This window comes from Neoarius graeffei, chromosome 3, assembly GCF_027579695.1.
Source record: "Neoarius graeffei isolate fNeoGra1 chromosome 3, fNeoGra1.pri, whole genome shotgun sequence".
Taxonomy (NCBI): Eukaryota; Metazoa; Chordata; class Actinopteri; order Siluriformes; family Ariidae; genus Neoarius; species Neoarius graeffei.
In genome coordinates this window covers 76,738,136-76,759,748 of record NC_083571.1, presented here as the reverse complement: position 1 = coordinate 76,759,748, position 21,613 = coordinate 76,738,136, and the positions used below count along the sequence as shown (strand labels likewise).

General features: G+C 41.9%; 1 protein-coding gene across 1 annotated transcript in view; it reads left to right on the top strand.

Moving 5' to 3' along the window:
* Window positions 1–21,613, top strand: part of cnih3 (cornichon family AMPA receptor auxiliary protein 3) — a 163,961-nt gene that overhangs the window by 123,437 nt on the left and 18,911 nt on the right. Inside the window, exon 4 of the mRNA XM_060916029.1 lies at window positions 14,699–14,811. Coding sequence (XP_060772012.1) covers window positions 14,699–14,811 — 113 coding nt within the window. The remainder of the gene's footprint in view (window positions 1–14,698; window positions 14,812–21,613) is intronic.

The following is a 21,613-nucleotide window of genomic DNA, read 5'->3' as shown; positions in this document are numbered from 1 at the left end:
GAAAAAAATGACAAAGTCCCAGTTTTACCATGGGTCTCGAGTTGTACCATTTTTTTTAGACAGGGCGGATGGACCAGGGCATTCGCCCGCCTGGCCGTGCCCGAAGAGGAGTGAAGGTATCAATGCGCTGTCGAAGCGCGCAGAAGGTGTTAGTACGCCTGCCATTATAGTGCGGACTGTCCATAGCATAGAAAATCGCCACGTTTCAATTTGTGTAACTGAACTTTGTTTCATGTCACTGGTCATATAAACCTATGTAAACAGGAAAAACGTGGAAGAGTTTGGTCGCATCTAACTACAGCCCCAAAAAATACTATTGGCCATGCTGAGCCTAGCTACATTGCTAACAGGAGTAACAGCGCGTCTGACTGACTGGGAGGTCGCACAAAGCTCGGAGAGGTACGGATCAGCTCGTCTCAATTCAGAGAACAACATATTTCATTATGGAAATATGGTGGATTGTTCCTTTAAAGCTCATACGCAGAGCCATGGCCTCACTTTCGTTTATAAATGCCTTGAGACCTCAAGAATGGCATAGGAATAGTTTTAAGTGTTAACAATAAATCTACTATAGTAATTATGATTAAAGTGACTCATATAGGTAGCAGTCTGAGTGAATGACCTTGACGTCCGTAACACCACAGCAGGAAGTCTATCAGTCTCATCACCATTTCCGCTATACTAAAACACAGCTGACTGCAACTCTGAGCCTCCATTTTGAGCTAATTTATCGCCGTGCCATGTAGATGTGTTGCTGGCCAGTGCAGCAACATGACAGGTGGATTTACATTGCATTCATGGCCCAAGAATGTTCAAACTGCAAAGATCTGGACACATTTTGAGAGAAGTTCACAGGCACATTGGGCACCTATGAAGTGTTTTCTCCCCTGCTTTGCACATTTTACTGAAGACTCTTACAAAACCTCTGATCTGTTGAGGAGCATTGGCTATAAGTCTGTATTAAAAGAGGGTGCAGTATCAACAATTAAATAAAACAAGAAAAGGAAAGTATTTTATTTATTTAATTTTTTAAAAAGGCAAGTGAGTTTAGTTGCACCAGTTTTCCCAGAGTGAGCCAGTTTTACTGGTTGTTGGTAAAACCTGGGACGGAACGTGACATATCGCTCAGGCAGTGACCTCCCCACGGTTGTTGCTAAAACCAGTGGCATCCCGTTCCGTCCCGGGTTTTAGTAATTGCCTGAGCCCAGCAGTAATGGCAGAGTACTCACCAATGGAGAAAGAGTAGAGCAACTGTCTTATTTCTAAACTAGATATTGTGGCCATCTCACCCTTACGTGGACGAAGCAAATGAACGGAGAACTGAATGAACAACTGAAAGTCAGATTGTTTCAAAAACAATTGGCCACAAGATCGGCCTTCAAGAAGTGAGAACACAGACAGGTAAGCGTCGACTCTCATTTAGATTTAAAAAAACAAAAATAAACCCCCACACGTTTACCTGCATTTGGATTAATACATGTAACTTGTATTGTGTGTTTAAGATTATTTAATTTGCTTCAGAATGTGATTGCCTCAGTTCATCTGATTATTTAATTAGCCTTTTATGTTTTATCAGTAAAAATGCATGCATGTACATGTATGTTGCATAAGTTATAATGCCTATCCTGTTTTAATGAGAGTCAACCCACAATCAATGAAGTCAAATCAGTCTTAGTTGAGCAAGTCAGTAATGGTATTTCTTACTTTCACCATCAATTTTTATTGATACGACTTTGGTCTATAGCTGTCAAAGGCCTCAGCCTTAAAACCGGTTATCGCTATGACGTCACACACTCAGGGCTGGCTGGCTCAGCGGGGCAGCTGAAATGCCAACTTTGCAGTCAATTTTAACTCTCAAATATTTTTTTTTAAATTCCCATTTATGCAGCATACAAGAGTCAAGGATTGAGATACTGTCCACTCTAATTAAAAAAAAGGTTATATATATATATATATATATATATATATATATATATATATATATATATATATATATATATATATCCTTTAACTTCACTAGAAACTGCTACACTAACTGCATAATTTACCCTGTCCCAGTTATACTAGAAATCCAAAACACTTTATCTATCCCAGCAGTGCCTCCATTTTATGTAGCCCACTTCTCCCCATTAAGTCAGAGAGGGGCCCCCGAGTTCATATTTTCACTAATTTCACTTGTAATAAAATATGCCAAATAATATTTCTGAATCTCTCTTAAATTTATAATACTAATAGATGTCTTGGGTTACTTTAATATTTTCCTACTAAGCTGCATTAATGATAGACTTTCACTAAGTTGACCATTAACTTGTGTGACAAAATTGAGGTAAAGATTACACTAGACACAGTTTTAAAAAATAATAAGTCAATTATTTACTTAGACAGAAGCCAAACTGAAACTAAAAAGTTGTTACAAAAATAAAATAAAAACATTTCTTTCCCCTTATTCTTACAAAACAAATGAGAGCACAGAAAAAAAAATTCCTTTCACCCTAGGTCAATTAGGTTCACCATCAATTATTGAAATTATACCAATAATTACCCCTTTAACTTCACAAATTTACCCCTTTAACTATAACAGCCAAAATAGTCAAATTCAGCGTTATTCTCTCTCTCTAACCAACTCAAATTCTAACTCAGGGGGCCCACACTCAAACACGCACACAGCGGCAAACAAAAGAAATCCCTGGTTGCAGGCCTGATGCTACAATGCTTGAGCGCGAGGAAATCCACAGTATTTATCCGCTCAGTGCACAGAGCGGTGTAATAAATAAATAAATAACCTCCAAGTGAAAATCAAGTCCAAACAGTAACAGTCTACCTAGTCCGAGTCTTTGGTGAAGGGCGATGCTGTAGGCAGGTGCAGTCTCTCCCAGGCAGCAAGCAACAACGTCTGAATGATGACTTGTTGCACACACTAGCAGCGTTTCAGATAAATCCTCAGGGCTCCGTGTTGAAATGATGAGTCACAGCTGATAATGTTAGCCGGGTTAGCTATACAGCGGCTAAGAGTCCATTCGCTTTTACGAACGAATGCTAGTAACACACTCTGAACTAGCTTACAAGCTAGCTAAACACATGCGCAACTTACAAAAGAAACTTTGAGTAGAAATGTCTCTAGTTGCTCACAAACCAAGCGTAGATCAAGTATTCAGTTTCAGAATGTGGAGCAGACAGTCTTTTAGATACGGAAAACTACACACTTTATCTATGTACTTTACACACTCGCTGTGCTGTGACTCTGCCATCTCTTGCCTGTGCCGTCTGTCTCGGTCCCCAAAATTAGCACACACTCTTCTCTCTCTTCCTGTCTGGACCTTAAATCACATACCTTCAACCAATGAATGACCAGTATTATCCTTGTTCTCAAATCAGTACTTCCTCCTTTCACCATGAACTTTTCAAAATAAAAGGAAATATTTAACAATGTGCATTTGTATCTTTTAAAACTTTTTAAACTTATTACACTTTTAATCCTTTTATCAAATTATTTTAACCTTTATGAAGTACCCTTTTAAACCATTTTCATAACAGTTTTAACCATATTTACAAATATGCTTTTTATTTTAACATCTATTTATTTTAATGTGTGGGGATTTTAACAGGGTTACATATAGCTACACTACTGTTGTTTATGGAACCTTATGATAGGTCTTATGTTACTGGCTTACATATTTGCACTTCCCTTTTTGTTAGTATATAATGAGTGTTACTATAACCCCAAATCAGAAAAAAAGTTGTGACAGTATGTTGAAATTGAAATTAAAACTAAAAACAATGATTTGTAATTAATCTTTGACCTGTGTTGCACTCAAAACAATACAACAGCAGATTATTTGATGTTTTACCTCATGAATCTTATTGGTTTTGTTTGTTTGTTTCCAAAATAAACACATTTCAATTTTGATTCTTGCAACACATTTCAAAAAAGTTGGGATGGTAAAGCATTTACCACTTTGTAATGTTGCCATTCCCTCTCACAACACTTAAAAAGATATTTAGGAACTGAAGACACCAAATGATGAACGTTTCAGGTGTTATTTTGTCCCATTCTTCCTACAAACGGGTCTTAAGGTGTGCAACAGTATGGACTCATCGTTGTCATGTTTATCATTTCTAAATTCACCACACATTCTCTACTGGAGAGAAAGGGGGGACACACCCTCTTCTTCCACAGCCATGCCTTTGTAATGTGTGCAGAATGTTGTTTTGCATTGTCTTGTTGAAATATGCATAGGCATCCCTGGACAGGCCCTGTGATGACCTGGCGACTTGTCCAGGGTGTACCCCGCCTTTCGCCCGTAGTCAGCTGGGATAGGCTCCAGCTTGCCTGTGACCCTGTAGAACAGGATCAAGCGGCTAGAGATAATGAGATGGGATGAGATCCCTGGACAGGTCATCTTGAAGGCAGCATATGTTGCTCCAAAATTTCAGTCTACTTTTCTGCATTAATGTTGCCATCACAGAAGTGTAAGTTACTTTTGCCAAGGGCACTGACACAACCCCATACCATGACCGACCCTGGCTTTTGGATTTGTTGCTGGTAACAGTCTGGATGATCCTTTTTGTCTTTGGTACAGAGGACGCAGTGTCCATTTCTTCCAAAAAAGACCTGGAATACTGATTTATCTGACCACAGTACATGTTTCCACTGTGTGATGGTCCATCCCAGATGCCTCCGAGCCCAGAGAAGTCAATGGCGTTTCTGGACACAGTTAACATAAGGCTTCTTTTTTCCACAGTGAAGTTTTAACTGGCATTTGTGGATGTAACTCATTATAGTGCTTGACAAAGGTTTGCCAAAGTAATGCCGAGCCCATGTGGTTATATTAGCTATAGATAAATGACTGTTCTTGATGCAGTGCTGTCTGAGGGATTGGAGATCACAGGTGTTCAGCTTAAGCCTCGGTCACAACCAGACGTACGTGCTCCTACGGCCGGTCTACGTGCAAAAAAACGCAAGAAACGCATGGAGGGCACGTGTGAAACGCACGGAGGGCGGGCGTGTGACGTGCTGATTTTCTAGCCGTAGACTGGCCGCAGACTGGCCGCAGAGGTTCTTTGTCATGTCAAACAAACTCTACGGGCGCTTACATTTTTTTCAGGTTGCAAGACAAACTTACGGCCAATGTGCGTCTTTCTCCATGAACAAAAAAAAAAAAAACGCACCAATTTGGGAAACGCCAAAAATCGCACGGCCAAAAAAAATCGTACGTCCGGTTGTGACCTAGGCTTTAGGCTTGTGCCCTTGTCCTTTACACACCGAAATTCCTCCAAATTCCTTGAACAGTTTAATGATATTATGTAGCATAGAGGGTGAAATATCCAAATCTTTTCCTATCTTTCTTTGAGGAACATTGTTTTTAAACATTTCAATAATTTTCTCATGCATTTGTTGGCTAGGCCATTTGTTGACTAGGCCTTTCCTGGATACTGATTTTGTCTCAAATCATGATTACAAACACCTGTTGACGTCACCCTTTTCAAATCACATCATTATTTAATTGTTTTACCCCCATTGCTAGCCCTAAGTTGCCCCGTCCCAACTTTTTTTTTAGAATGTTTTGCAGGCTTGAAACACAAGAATGGATGTATATTAACAAATGAAATGAAGTTTATTAGACAAAACATGAAATATCTTGGGTTCATTCTGTCTGCAATAAAATACAAGTCAAAGTAAGTTTAGAAATTACTACTTTATTTTTTTATTTGCATTTTTCATACTGCCTGAACTTTTCTGATTTGGAATTGTACGTTTAACGTAATTTTCCAACCTGGAAGAAGTCATAGTTTCAGTGACAAATTTCTCAGATGAATGCAAAGTCTGAACAACTTAATGGAAACAGCAGTTTATAGGCAGTCCTATATTGGGAAAATAGGAGTCCTCCAAAGAGAAAATATGTGTCCTTATTTGTTGTGCTTAATTATTGCTACTGTTAAAAGAAAAAAAGACAGTAATTGAAGACTAGGAGCTCTTTTGACACCCAGTGCATGAGGACATGTTGCCACAAGTAAAATGAGAACTGCAGCTGGATTAGTCACCAAAATAAGCAAACCGAGCAAATAATTGTCATGCACATTCTTGAGTACATACAGTAATATGGTTTTACTTAAATGGAATCTTCAACCATATGAAGAAGTGAAAACTTTTTTAGGGTAGGCACACTGTCTCCAGATTATCTTATAAGGTCTCATTCCTCATAAAGGAGGTATATGTAGAACTCTGTAAGGACATTTTAGTAGACACATACCATTTCCTAAGTTAGAAGTGTGCAATTAGCAGAAAAGACTGTATATTGTTGAGTACTGTTGCAAAAGCAACTGGTGGGGATGCAGAAATGTAGAGAGATAAAGGAAGTAATGTGATTCAGACATTCATTTCAGAGAGAGAGAGAGAGAGAAGCAAGTGAGTAGTCATTTATTAGATAAGTGAAGCATGAAGTGCCACTCATCCCTGTATCATGGGTAGTGAGAAGAAGGTGCACTTGAAAAAGCCCATGATGGTCCTGGAGTCAGGAGCTCAATTTTGTTAACATCCTGCTAATTAGATGTAGAGGTAGAGCAACAGCTTTGGATGAGCTAACTAATGGTAGACATTTAATTACAGCCATTCAATGCTCAGATGCTCATTTAGCTTGAGGTTTTATAGATGAAGACAGATTATTCCCCAGATACATCCCATACAACTGTCTGTATTTGAATTACTAAATAGTTTTCATGCATTCAGTTATAAGATGCATATATGCCAAAACAAACTGTTGTGGTAATACAAAAATATTGCTCCCTGCTGGGATTTGACAAGAGACAATAGAGATGTGTGTTGAAGTTGCCTGTCCCTATGATTTTTGCTCTGTACCAGCTGCAAAACATGACTGATTTGCCTCATCGAACACATTGCCAAGGCATGTAGAGGAAAAGGCATAGGGCTTGAATGAGACTATGATTATTGAACTCAAACTCGTATCATTGTGTCCAGGTTTTTGTGCAATACCTAGAATATTGTTACAAGTAACTGTAATGCCAACTCTTGTGCCAGCTAGATGAGAGCGATGTATATAGCTGTATCCGAGAGGTCTAGCTTCATTTAATGCTACATACTCATTTGGTTTAATCCAGGTTTCTGTTAAACAAGATGCATACATCAAATCTCTGATCATCAATAGTTGCATATATAACAAGTGCTATAGCTGTAAGAAAGCTAATATTCAGTAAACCTAGCTTCAGTGCTGGCTGTGTAGAGTTTCTACATTTTTTCTTTCTTTTTTTTTTTTTGCTTGGGGAACAGATATAGTCTCAATATGGTGGAACCTGAGTAACGACAGCTAGCAGTTGGTCAGTTTAGCCTGTTCGTCTGATCCCTGATATCAGCTCTTGATTGTCACCAATTAACTAGGCCTGTTCTGAGACTATGGGCTATGTTGCAAGGAATCAGAGCAGTACCTTCTCAAGTGAGTAGATGAAAACTTGATGAAAAATTGAAATTTTATTCCAATTAAAGGGTGGATTTTTCAAATTTTTTCAGTGTAAAATGATGTTACTTCACCAAAAGGTGGATTTTTTTCTAACCCTTATTACTAACCTTTACAAGGGGTGCCAATGATCATGGAGGGCAGTGTAGTAGATCATCTGGGTACTACTGAACTACTGTTACATGCCTACTGAGTATTCAGACACCCCACATCCTGCTTTTTGCATACTATTAGTATGGAATTATGTGTATATGAATGCAGCCCTTGTCTTCTTTTGTCTTCCTTCATCAAACTGTTTAAGCAAGTCACACTATAGAAGGTAAAGAAGTCAGAGAGCAGTTGCTTGTGGTGAAAGGAGTTGGATGGAATGAGCCAGCACTAAAGGCTGCCTTTTGTTAAGGTCTGAATTCTGAGGTGCTTATTGAGCTAGCTTGCCAAGATGAGCAAGTTTCCCTTGAATCAATGAGTGACTCATTGGCATGGCCATCCACCTTGACAATCTTGTTCACAACTGCCAAGTTTACCAGGTGTCAGTCAATCTCATAACAGTGATGGAGCATCCTGAGCCCATGTGAATTACACGAGCCAAGGTAAGTCTCACAGAGTGTGAGAAAAGAAGACAGGAGAGGCTCTGGGTCTGTCTAACCAATGGATTTTGGTTTTCAAAATAAGAAAACCAAAATCAGGGAAAAAAGCTGTTTCCTGATTACCATTTAGAAAGCGGGAAATACAAAACAGAAAATGACACATAATCTGATTTTTCTTTCATGATTTTCTTTGAAAATACGTGTGTAGAAATCTCTCTCAATTTTGTGTTGTTGTTGTTGTTGTTGTGACCCGGAAGCTATCATAAGTAGTATGACGCTTGATGCATACCCCATTTCCCTTCAGCACACATGTACGAAATTATGATATTTTCTCCAGTTGCTGCGTTGAATGTCTAGTGTATGCTTTATCATTGCTTGTGTTAGTTTAGTGTTTTTATTTACTTTTCATTAGCATAAGGTAAATTTTTGATGTTAGAGAGTTTGCAATTAAATACATACTTTAGAGTATAGAATTTATTGTTGTCAGAGGTTTTATTGGTCAATCATTAGTCCGATAGTCTTGCTACTTCTAGGTTTTGCCCTTTTTTCAGAATCTCCATGTAACAGCTAGAGTTAATGTATGAAGTCTAGTGAACTACTATATCACAATTACAACTGTAAATGCCTAATTATTCATAGGCATTCTCTTGTTTGGACAGTAGTGTGTGTGTGTGTGTGTGTGTGTGTGTGTGTGTGTAGTTTTTGTTACACAACCCGAAGTTTTGTTGCATGCACAAATTAACTCTTGAGAAGTGTACTTAAAGTAATTTTGTTCAGCAAGTTTCATCCATACTTCATTCTTTCACACTAGACCATAGTGATAACAATTTCAAACCCTAGATAACAACTGTGTGTCCTCACCAACTTCTATAAAAAAAAACAGTTTTCAGTATGTACTATTTTTCTCTCAAAAATAAACCAAAATTCAGAAACCATGTGGGAAAAAATAAGTGCATCCTTCCAACTTCCACAGTCATTAAGACAGTAATTAGCAACCAGGTGTTACTCATGAAATGCACAAGATTAATTAATGATCAAGAACTTTAGGCAGTTTGGTGATCTGAAGCACTCAGCTGTGTGTTAACGTCATGCCAAGAAGAAAGGACATCAGCTACATTAAAAATAAGGGTGCATCTATTTGGCGTCATAGGGCAGCTATTCTGATGTTTATACCTGAATTAGCTATTTGGTTAATTACAGCCGGTTAGGGTTTGGGAATAGCATTGTTGGCTACAGCTCGTCTTATCTCTGGGTGGTACTCTGTACACCTGGGTGTAAATAACCATGTTGGCTATCCATCCTGGGTGCAAATAGCTTTGTTGGCTACTGACACCCCAGGTGCAAACAGCATTGGCCTTAAAATAACTGCAGATTATAAGGATGCAGTTGAAGGAGAGAGTGATATGACAAGCATGTCAGATAGCTCACTCCCTGGGGAGCAACCAAAGGATTTCTTTATACAAGCACAGAAGATACCTGCTGGACCATTATCTTGCAGCTAGGACTGAGAGAGTGAGAGAAAGAACACCAGCTCTTCAGAGATGAAGATAACATGGTGCTGACGTTTCTAAAAAGCATGACACATACCACTGGAAGGCTAGCATTCAAAAAGCAACCCCTATTAAAATTAGAAATTGGTGGTTAGTGCATAAAGTTGAGTTTGGCTTACTTTTCTTCTTTCCTCATTAATACCCTGCACCTGAATGTGTATGTATTAGCTTCAGCAGCCATAATTTATCCTTTAAGTGTTCTGACCTAGAAATAAATAATTTCTATGCATCTTATACTTACTTGAAAATGCTAATCAAAATTATTTACTCTTTTGTATGGAGTCTCTGGTTCACAATTGTCTCCATTTTATTGCATACATGACAAACTTTGATTTGGTAAAAGATGAAATATCTGTGGAATATGAGTGGAAATAAACACAACTCTTTGCCAAAGCTTGAGAAGTAAATGGATGTTTGGGTTGCACTATAACATGCACTTTAATCTGATCTAAATGTTTGTTTGTTTTTTGGCCCTAAAATTAGGGAAGACCTTGATATTTCAGGTATTAGTGCAAAAATCAACTTTTAAAATCATTTAATACATTTATATTAACTCTACAGTTTAAATTCTTAAATAATATTTTCCATTACATCTTGTTGTTTCATGAAACAAAAATAGTTGATGCTGTGGGACATTGATGAGGGATGCTTGCAATCAACAACAAAAGCTCACTTTGTACCAGTTTATACTGTATATGCTGTATAAATCTTATTGCTTCTGTGTTGACTCAAATCTCTAGTTTAATTCACTACATTTTCCAGCATTGAGGTGGTGTGGCTATTGCTTTAAACCAAGTAGCTAGTGTCATGTAACTACATACAGTATTTTAGTATACTAAATTTGGAGTAGCCGATGACCTAATCCACATGTCTTTGGACTGTGGGAGGAAATCCACACAGGTACAAGGAGACCAAGTAAATTCCACAAAGAAAGCACAATCACAGTGCACGCTTATAAGGACTCTCTAAACACTCTTCTTGCAATTACATCTGTCATTTGCCTGCTTAATGACACACTCCCCTTCCCACCAGAAACAAACAATAAGTAATCAAGTCTGCAGTCAAGTTAACAATATGTATTAATGCCATAAAACAAAGACTTAACAAGCCTCACTTAGATGTCAATCACTAACAATTATCGAGAACGGTGATCAAAGGATCGATAAAAGGATGAAATTATTGCTAATACTGCTAAACTTAACACCTAGTTAAAGCATATTAGTGCCGTTTTTATACACCCCGCCCAGCCCCATGGTGCGACGTAAATGTCGGTGATTTGCAACACATGAATGGTGAAGATTTAGGCTACATCCACACAACAACGGCAACGAGATGTTATTTAAAAAAATATCGCGTCCAAATGGGCAACGATCAGTAAAATATCAGGTCCATATGGCAACGCAACGCTTGCTGAAAACGATGCAATACACATGCCACACCTCTAGGGGCGCTGTAAGACGGTCCCTTCGGAGACACCAGAACAATAGAAGAAGTAAGGACGCATGCGCATAAACTATTATGCGCGAGACTTCATATTAGCCACAAAGTCAGAAAAATCTGTTCGTAAAATTACATTATAATGACCAAATACAATGAAAAGTATTTTTCCAGTCTCACCTGTGAAAGGTAATCCCATGTGATCTCGTTTGGATGGTAAACCTGTTGGTACAGTTAAACGCAGCACATGAATGAGGCATCTTTATTCTCCGCTTTGACCCATCCAATATGGCGGCGAGGATGATGTATGATTCTACGCGGAAGGCGGCGTCTTTAATGGTCCGGAATAAATTGAATGCTACCGGTACACGTTGATGGATTAATTTGTTCTTCTACGCCCATTTTGAGGAATGTATTGTAGGACTTAAACCAACATCTGAAGAGGTGAGATCGCTCCTTTTTTTCCCTATTTTTGCTGGCGGGATTGACTCTGCCCTAAGAGCTATTCTGTCTCTCTCTCTCTCTCTCTCTCTCTGTCTGCACCATTACACAATAAATATTCACAGTGAAAATATTTTGTAAGCACGTTTCATGAACCAAGTTATAGGATTTGTTGACAACTCACATCGAGTTCATTACACTTCTACCCAGCGTGAAGCACTCACAGTCATGTGGTTGTGACGTCATCGTAAACAAATCCGTTCTACTCATCCAGACGACTTCGCAACGGCAACGTTGCCAGATCTTTCCACTCTGGAACCCGTTCTCAAAAAGATTGCGTTTTGGGGCACCCAAAACGCCGGTGCCGTGTGGACGCCAGGCCGAAACGATAAACAATTGTATCGGATTCACCTGAATCCGTTGCCGTGTGGACAGGGCCTTAGAAAACAGTGAGTCAGTGGGTGGACATTGACAATGATACACTGCTAACCTCCGTCATTTTCAAAACAGATGAAGAAATCATCACCTCTCTTCATTATTCTTTAACTCAGTCAATGAACTGCGTTTTGCTGCATCTGGGCCAGGACGGCTTGCCATCATTGATGGAACAATGAATTCTGAATTATACCAGTGAATTCTAAAGGAAAATGTCAGGACATCTGTCCATGAACTGAATCTCAAGAGAAGGTGGATCATGCAGCAAGACAACGACCCTAAGCACACAAGTCGTTCTACCAAAGAATGGTTAAAGAAGAATAAAGTTAATGTTTTGGAATGGCCAAGTCAAAGTCCTGACCTTAATCCAGTTGAAATGTTGTGGAAGGACCTGAAGCGAGCAGTTCATGTGAGGAAACTCACCAACATCCCAGAGTTGAAGCTGTTCTGTACGGAGGAATGGGCTAAAATTCCTCCAAGCCAGTGTGCAGGACTGATCAACAGTTACCGGAAACGTTTAGTTGCAGTTATTGCTGCGCAAGGGGATCACACCAGATACTGAAAGCAAAGGTTCACATACTTTTGCCACTCACAGATATGCAATATTGGATCATTTTCCTCAATAAATAAATGACCAAGGATAATATTTTTGTCTCATTTGTTTAACTGGGTTCTCTTTATCTACTTTTAGGACTTGTGTGAAAATCTGATGATGTTTTAGGTCATATTTATGCAGAAATAAAGAAAATTCTAAAGGGTTCACAAACTTTCAAGCACTACTGTAGCATGAGTGTTTGGTGTGACAAATAGGTTCATTTCAGTATTACAAAGTATTTCGTATAACGAGTTATTTGAACATCCCTCAAGGTGTTCGTTATAGTGGGGTTGCAGTGTATCTATATTTTACATTCTTTCCACCGACCTATTCCATTTTTGTATGGTTATTATATTGTAATGGATCTGAACCAACCTCAACTGTCTTGCGCGCAGCCACAAAGAAAAGAAAAAAACAAGGCATACTTTATTCAGTGCTTCCATGTATGACACATGAAAAAAAAGGTCCATGGTGGGTTTTGAAGGGATCACTAACAATAAATTTTGCTGCACAGAAAGCTAGCAGGTAGCAGTCACCTGCTTTGAAAACAAAAACTATGAATTGGATTCTGGGAAACAGTTACGAAACAATTTAGGTTTTTGGAATTGGTCTGTTTCACTGCCCTCTCTTATATGTGCATGATTTACATTTGAAGAAGGAAACAACAGTGTTTGAGGCTCATGGTATGTTAGTTCCATGTATTGAACATTCCTTTTTCAATTATGCCAAGGTAAATACACATTTCCATTCTATCCTCACCTCACCTACAATATCCCTTGACCTACAGGGTCATTGGGGCGTCATGGATGCTTGGGCTACAACCTTCCTCCAACCCTCTCTATCCTCCGCTCTTCTTACTGTTTCTGTGAAGTTCATATGTGTCCATTCTCGTATGTTATCCTCCCATCTCTTCCATTGTCTACCATGTCTTCGGGCCCCAGGCACTGTCCCTTGTAGTATAGTATTTGTTAGACTGGCCGCACGTGTGACATGGCCATAAAGTTTTATTTTCTTAACTGTTGTGAGAAGGGCCTCATGTGGTCCTATAGCCTGTTCAACAGTTTGGCAGATGTTTTCATTCATGATGTGGTCCCTGTGTGTTATACCGAGGAATGTATAATGGAATTATACATTCCATTCTATGGCATCTTTAAAAGTCTGTGGACATGTAAGCGTGTGGCCTCTGTCTACCAATCAGTCATTCCAAGGCAGATCTTAATTTACTCAAACAGCTATAACACAATAAGTATTGGGAGTAATGCGTTACAAAAGTAACGAATTACTGTAATGCATTGCTTTTTGCGGTAACGCGGTAATGTAAGGCATTACAGAAAAAAATTTGGTAATATTTTACTCGGTACAAATGTCACTAACGCGCGTTACAATGCATTGTTAACCTGGAATGAAGTGGTGGGGTTTTTTTTCCCCTTCATACAAATTCGCCAAAATCACCGCAAGATCAGCAGAGGTGAAACGTCCACGCAAAATGTTTCACTTCCTTTTCCTTTAGGCTAGTCAGACAGGAGAGAGAGATGAGTGAACCTGCAGCTGATCTAACGTCGGATAGCATATTCTCCAGTTGGGCATACGCCTATTACTTTAAGTTTGTTAAAAATAAGGATGAAATACCACATCACCTTCCACTGGATGTATGATGAGCTAATTGAGCGTCTTGAGCTACATTTAGATTGCCAAATCCATACTTCCAGTTATTTTGGTGAGAGTAACTTAAAAGTAATGCAATAGTAGTGTAATGCCTTACATTTTAAATACAGTAATATTGTAATGTAACTAATTACTTTAAAATGACAGTAACAAGTAATAAATAATGCAAAACAGTTTTGAAGTAACTTGCCCAACACTGCACATAATGATGGGTATGTACAGAAATTGAATGGCCTGTTGAGGGCTAGATTCTGAAGCTGTGTGCTAACGGAGTGTGATCACTCATAGGGGGTGTGATTAAGTTCAAGTGCATTTGCTCACATACCATATATACCACATACTCTATATGAAATATCGTCTATTTAAAAAGTTTACTTGATTGTACTACTTAAATGCACTTGCCATTTTTTTTTCAAATATGGCTATATAGATAAATGAGACTTGAATGAGAAGTTATACTCTGTTACCATAAAAACCATAGTTATAGTAATGTCCACTGTTTGTCTGTCCTTCCACCAGCTGGTGCTTCCAGAGTATTCAATCCATGGTCTCTTTTGTATCATGTTCATGTGTGCCCAAGAGTGGCTAACTGTGGGCCTCAACATCCCTCTGCTTTTCTACAACACATGGAGGTAAACATCTGAGCTGATTTCCTTTAATTATTTTGGCTGTATAAATGATTTCACATCATTTTGTTTTGTTTTGTCAAAAACAATATTTTTAGGCAAATTTTAGGTGTTACTGATGCCTAGTGCAATATATACCATTGTCTATCAGGATTATAGGTGTGATGCTACGACTGTATATCATAATCAGGAAATCCATATTTCTCCATATGCAATGCGTACATACTGATAGTGCCTCTGATAGTGCTTTCAAATGTCAAATATGAAGTGTTTTTACATTTGCATACAAAAACAGGCAACACTTTATTGGAATAGTCTGTTTAGAGAGTCTATACACTGTCAAAAGTTTTAAAGTAAATAATATGGTAGTCCTAAGTGTCATTTACTGAAAGTGAGTGAGAATCCCTATTGCTCATAGCTGTAATGTTCATGTGCACAATGTCAGTTTTTTATTTTTTTTAAAGAAAAATTCTAGCTTTAGACCCACTAGCAGAACCTTGCATTTGCTGCCTTGTTGTTATGACCATAGTCAGCTCATTTGCCTGTTTAGCCTTGTCTGGTTTATGCCAATTATTGCCTAGCCATTTCAATTCAATTCATTTCAACTTTGTCATATGTACTCGAGACAGTGTCACACAGTACAGTGAAATTCTTATTCTCTGAGTCCTCCAGCAACATTTCCTAAACATGAATAAGGACATTTTAAAAAGTAATTAAAGTTAAATAATAAAGTAATTAAAATAAAGAAATTAAAGAGATATCAAGAAATTAAAAACAAGGACAGAAATAGTAAAAAAAAAAAAAAGGTGCAGCAAAGTGTGTAAAGTGTGGTGTATTTGTTTGTCTTCCTGATTGCTTTTAATAAAATCATAAACCTTTATTTTTGTTTCAGCCTTCATGGCACAGTTATGAAAGTTGGCCATGAATTGGCTATGAGGATGTACTTCTTTGTTTTAAATGCTAGTTACTCCACTAAAAAGAAAAATGAGGTGAACTAGATTCACTGGCAAGGACTGAAGGCAAAGCATCTCTGTGGACAGGATTTAGAGTTTCAGATTCAGCTGATTTTTGAGAGACATACTGTGCACATTTGAGGCTTATGTAGTCAGGTAGGGTTCTAATATATTTACTGTCACGGATTGATAGCAGAGGCAGATGCAAGCACAGATGATTTATAAAACAAAGTAAAAACAACGCAAACACAAGGGTGAGAAAAATAACCATAAACATGAACAACAGACACAAGGCAATAATCATATAAACTAGAAGTGACGGCAGACATGGAACTATATGGCTTCTCAGGCACTATATGGCTTCTGACACTGGTTTTGTCATGAAGGACAGAGGGAGCATGTAGCATAAAATCTATCCAACCTGTCTCTAATACTCCATTTTACCTAAATTATATACAGTACCTGATTAGTCTCAACAACAAGACCAATCCTCCTTGTCAAGACATCACCACACACACACACACACACACACACACTTCTTTTTAGTCATCTGCTAGTAAGTTTTTTTTTAATAATTTTATATGTTTTTTATATTTTATATTATAACCCTGTTTCCAAAAAAGTTGGGATGCTGTGTAAAACAAATAAAAACAGAATGCGATGATTGATTTGTAAAGCATGGAAATCCTATATTTCATTGAAAATTGGACAAAGAAAACATATCAAAATGTTGAAATGTCAAATGCGTGAGGGAGGCGGATGTATATGCAGAAGTGTTAATTATAATACAGTGCGATCTATACAAAAAGTGCATGAAACACACACAAAGCAAACAGTCCAAATCAGCAGGCAAGGTCATAAACATGAAAACAGGCAAAGGGTCAATCGAGGTGCAAACAGGATGTCAGAGGCAAAACAAGAACGAGAACTAGAACCAGGAACAGGAGTCGAGAAACCAGGAAAACCACAAACATGGGAAACAAGGCACGGTAATGCACACTGAACGTGGTGTAATACTTTGCAATGTCTTTGCACCAGCGCAGTCCTTAAATAGCCCAACACTACGTTCACTAATTGAGAACAGGTGTGCCTTGTTCACAGCGCACATGCTGAAGCTCACTCGATGCACGCGCAGCCTGAGGCGCACCTTTTGGTGCATGTGCCACAGCACGCAGAACTGACAGAACCCCCTCCCAAAGAGCTCCCTCCGGGAGCGAAAATCCATCATACGGGGCCCCGGTGGGGGTTCAGGCTCAGGCTCTGGACATGACTTGGGTTCTTGGCTAGGAGTAGGCTTGATCGCGAGACTTCACGTGGACTCTGGACTGGACTTGGGCTCTGAAGATGACTCTGGACTGGACTTGGGCTCTGGAGATGGTGTGGACTCTGGCTCGAGCTCTGTAGAGGGCTCTGGACTGGGCTCGAGCTCTGTAGAGGGCTCTGGACTGGGCTTGGGCTCTGTAGAGGGCTCTGGACTGGGCTTGGGCTCTGTAGAGGGCTCAGGCTCTGCAGTAGGTACTGACACTGGCTCTGGCACTGGAGTGGGCTCTGGAGTAGACGCAGGCTCTGGCACTGGAGTGGGCCCTGGCATGGGAGCAGATGCTGGCTCTGCCTCTGGTGCTGGCGCTGTTGTTGGAGCCGCCTCTGGCACGGGAGCAGGTGCTGGCTCCTCCTCTGGCACGGGAGCAGACGCTGGCTCTGGCACGGGAGCAGATGCTGACTCCAGCTCTGGCATGGGAGCAGACGCTGGCTTTGGCTCCACCTCTGGAGCAGACGCTGGCACTGACTCTGGTTCCGCCTCTGGAGCAGATGCTGGCGCTGACTCTGGCTCCGCCTCTGGAGCTGGCTCCACCTCTGGGGCAGATGCTGGCACGGAAACAGGAACAGGAGCTGGCACGGAAACAGGAACAGGAGCTGGCTCTGGCTGAGAAACCAGCTCAAAAGAGACAGCCTCTTCTGCTGTCTTTACTTCAGCCACTAGAGAGAGCGCTGGAGTGGTTGCCTTTAGGACGCGCTCTAGAGCAACAGCCTCCTCGACTGTGTCGACCACAGGAGGGAGCTCTGGAGTGCCAGCTTCCTCAGCTGGGTTGGCCTCTGGCATGATTGCCCCTCCCCAAAAATTTTCATGGGGTTCCTTCCTTACTAAGGATTCGAAAATAAACTTTAGCATGGCAAAGAAAGTCTGAGAGTTATGAAGGCACAGGTATTCAACCCGAATCAGATAGTCCACCCATCTGCATGCTTATCCAGCAATGAATGTCAGTACAAAGCTTACCCAGATGGGTTTGGGTGGCTTGGGCTCTTGGAGGTTCTCGTAGAAGAGATCACACTGCAGCTTGAATCCCATAGGGTGATATATCCCATAGTAGACTGCCGAGGGACTCCAGTCAGTCTTCAGATGAAAATACGAGGTGAGTGGCAGGGGCAGGGAAACCCAGAAGTGGCATGGGATCGCGTATTGAAACACTTCTGCTACATCCATTTTGGGCGAAGTATTCTGCCAAATGTGCGAGGGAGGTGGATGTATGTGCAGAAGTGTTTATTATAATACAGTGCAATCTATACAAAAAGTGCATGAACACACACAAAGCAAAAACAGTCCAAATCAGCAGGCAAGGTCATAAACATGAAAACAGGCAAAGGGTCAATTGAGGCGCAAACAGGATGTCGGAGGCAAAACAAGAACGAGAACTAGAACCAGGAACAGGAGTTGAGAAACCAGGAAAACCACAAACACGGAAAACAAGGCTCGGTAATGTGCACTGAATGTGGCATACAGTAATACTTCGCAATGTCTTTGCATCAGCACAGTCCTTAAATAGCCCAACATTTAATTCACTAATTGAGAACAGGTGCGCCTTTGTTCACGGCACGCATGCTCGAGCTCACTCTGCACGCGCGCAGCCCGAAGCACACCTTTTGGTGCACGTGCCACAGTGTGCAGGACTGACATGAAACAGAATTTTTAATGTTTTTTGAAAAATATATGATCATTTTGAATGATCAAAAAACATGTTTCAAAAAAGATGGGACAGGGGCATATTTAACACTATGTTCCATCATCTCTACTTTTAACAGCACTCTGTAAATGTTTGGGAACTGTAGCACCCTTTATCATGCTTTTATCATTGTCGTTGTTCCGTGTGTGCCATGCTGTCACTTCTAGTTTGTATGATTCTTGCCTTGTGTCTGTTGTTCATGTTTATGGTTCTTATTCTCACCCTTGTGTTTGCGTTGTTTGTACTTTGTTCAATAAATCATCTATGCTTACATCTGCCTCCGCTATCAATCTGTGACAGTAAATATAATTTAAAAAAAGCACAACTTTATTCATCACACACTTGTGAAATTCCTCTCTGCATTTAACCCATCTGAAGCAGTGAACACACACACGTGAGCCATGAGCACACACACATACCCAGAGCAGTGGGCAGCCATGCGAACAGCGCCCGGGGAGCAGTTGGGAGTTAGGTGTCTCGCTCAAGGGCACTTCAGCCCAAGGCTGTCCCATATTAACCTAACCACATGTCTTTGAACTGTGGGGGAAACCGGAGCACCCGGAGGAAACCCATGCAAACACGGGGAGAACATGCAAACTCCACACAGAAAGGCCCTCAATGGCCTCGAACCCAGAACCTTCTTGCTGTGAGGCGACCGTGCTAACCACTTACACCACCGTGCCGCCCTAATACTAGAACCTTACCTGACTACATAAACCTCAAATATGCACAGTATGTCTTTCAAAAATCAGCTGCATCTGAAACTCTAAATCCTGTCCACAGAGTTGCTTTGCCTTCTGTCCTGGCCAGTGAATCTAGTTCACCTCATTTTCCTTTTTATTAGAGTACCTAGCACTTAAAACACAGAAGTACACCCTCATAGCCAACTCAAGGCCAACTTTCATAATTGCGCTATGAAGGCTGACTGTGGCAGTGGGGGCGTGGTCAAGCGTCGGTCTGTGACCGGAGGGCGGAGTCAGGGAAGGTAAGTGGCAGAATCACTACACCTGAGGTGAATTAACCTGTTTGTGTGTCTTCCCAGCTACCGCGCCCTATATAAGGAGAGAGAGAGCAGAGGAAGAGCGCTCTCCTGGCCAGAACACGTGTGTGTGTGTGGCGTGTGTATGAGTAAACGTGTCGAAGCTGAAAAGCTGACAATAAAAGAGTTATTAAGAACTCAGTACTGACCTGCCATGCTTCTGTGCTCCACCCACCTAGAACACTTGCTACAGTGGTGCCAAAATCCGAGGCCGGAGTGCAGGAGAGAACAGCCCCATGGAGTCCTCCCCCTTCAAGAACCTGGTCCATGCCCTCGCCACGGCCCAACAGAGCCAGCACCAGGTGCTGGTCGCCCTCCGGGAAGAACAGGAGCGAAGGTTCGAGGCCCTGGTGCTGGCGCAGCAGGAAGATCGTCGGGCATTCCGGCACCTACTTGCGTCGGCGAGGTCCACCACCTCCACCGCCGCGGGCCCTTCCCACCTCACCCTGACAAAGATGGGTCTGCATGACGACCCCAAGGCCTTCCTCGCTCTCTTTGAGCAGGCAGCAGAGGTGTGGGGTTGGCCGGTGGAACAGCACGCGGCACGCCTCCTCCCCCTGCTCACGGGTGAGGCGCAGCTGGCCGTGCTACAGCTCCCCGCCGACAGCTGGCTGGTCTACGCGGACCTCTGCAGGGCCGTCCTCCAGCGCGTGGGTCGCACTCCGGAGCAGCAGCGGCAGCGCTTCCGCGCACTGCGCCTGGAGGAGGTCGGCCGGCCGTTCGTGTTTGGCCAGCAACTCCGGGATGCCTGCCGCCGGTGGTTGAGGGCCGACAACCGCGACACCGAGGAGATCATCGATCTGGTGGTGCTGGAGCAGTTCATCACTCGACTTCCAGAGGGAACCGCAGAGTGGGTCCAGTGCCATCGCCCGGCGTCGCTGGATCAGGCCATTGAGCTGGCGGAGGACCATATGGCAGCCGTTCCAACGGCAGGACAGTGTGTCTCCCCTTCTCCTCTCCCCTCTCCCTCCCCTTCTGTTCCTCTCCCTTGCCCCATTCCCCCACCGCGGAGGCGGGGGCCGGCTCCACCCCAGCCGGCCCGCCGCACCCGCAGTGTCCTACCATTTCCTACTTCCATGTCTGTGTCTTCCCCCCCTCAGGTGAGTGATATCCGGAACACCGGTGCAGAGAGAGAGCCTGGGCCAGTTTGCTGGCGCTGCGGGGAGCCGGGGCACCTCCAGCATCAGTACTCAGCGATGGAGGTGGGCGCGGTGGTCCGGATCCCCAACGCGCCAGGAGCCGCCCTCGATCGGGCCGGAGTGTATCACATACCGGTGAGTATCCAAGGGGATACGTATCAGGCAGTGGTGGACTCTGGCTGTAATCAGACCTCAATTCACCAAAGCCTGGTGCAAGATGAGGCATTGGGGGGAGCACAATTGGTGAAGGTGTTGTGTGTGCACGGGGATGTTCACAGCTACTCTTTAGTGTCGGTCCACATTTTTTTCAGAGGGGAAAAATTTAGAGTAAAGGTGGCGGTTAATCCTCGCCTCACCCACTCTATAATTTTGGGGACTGATTGGCCAGGATTCGGGGAGTTAATGAGTCATTTAGTAAAGAGTGGGTCCTGCCGTAGTTTAGCAAGGGGAGGTCCCGGTGTCGCTTTGGCGGGAGCAGCTGTCACAGAGCCGTCTACGTCATCTCTGCGTCAGAGTGAGGAGCCGCCGGCTCCTCCTCCCTCTCTCGGGGAATCCCTTGCGGATTTCCCGTTAGAGCAGTCGTGAGATGAGACTCTGCGACATGCATTTGAAGTGAGAGTAATCGATGGTCAAATGCTCCAGCCAAAGGCCACCCTGTCCTTCCCCTATTTTTCTATT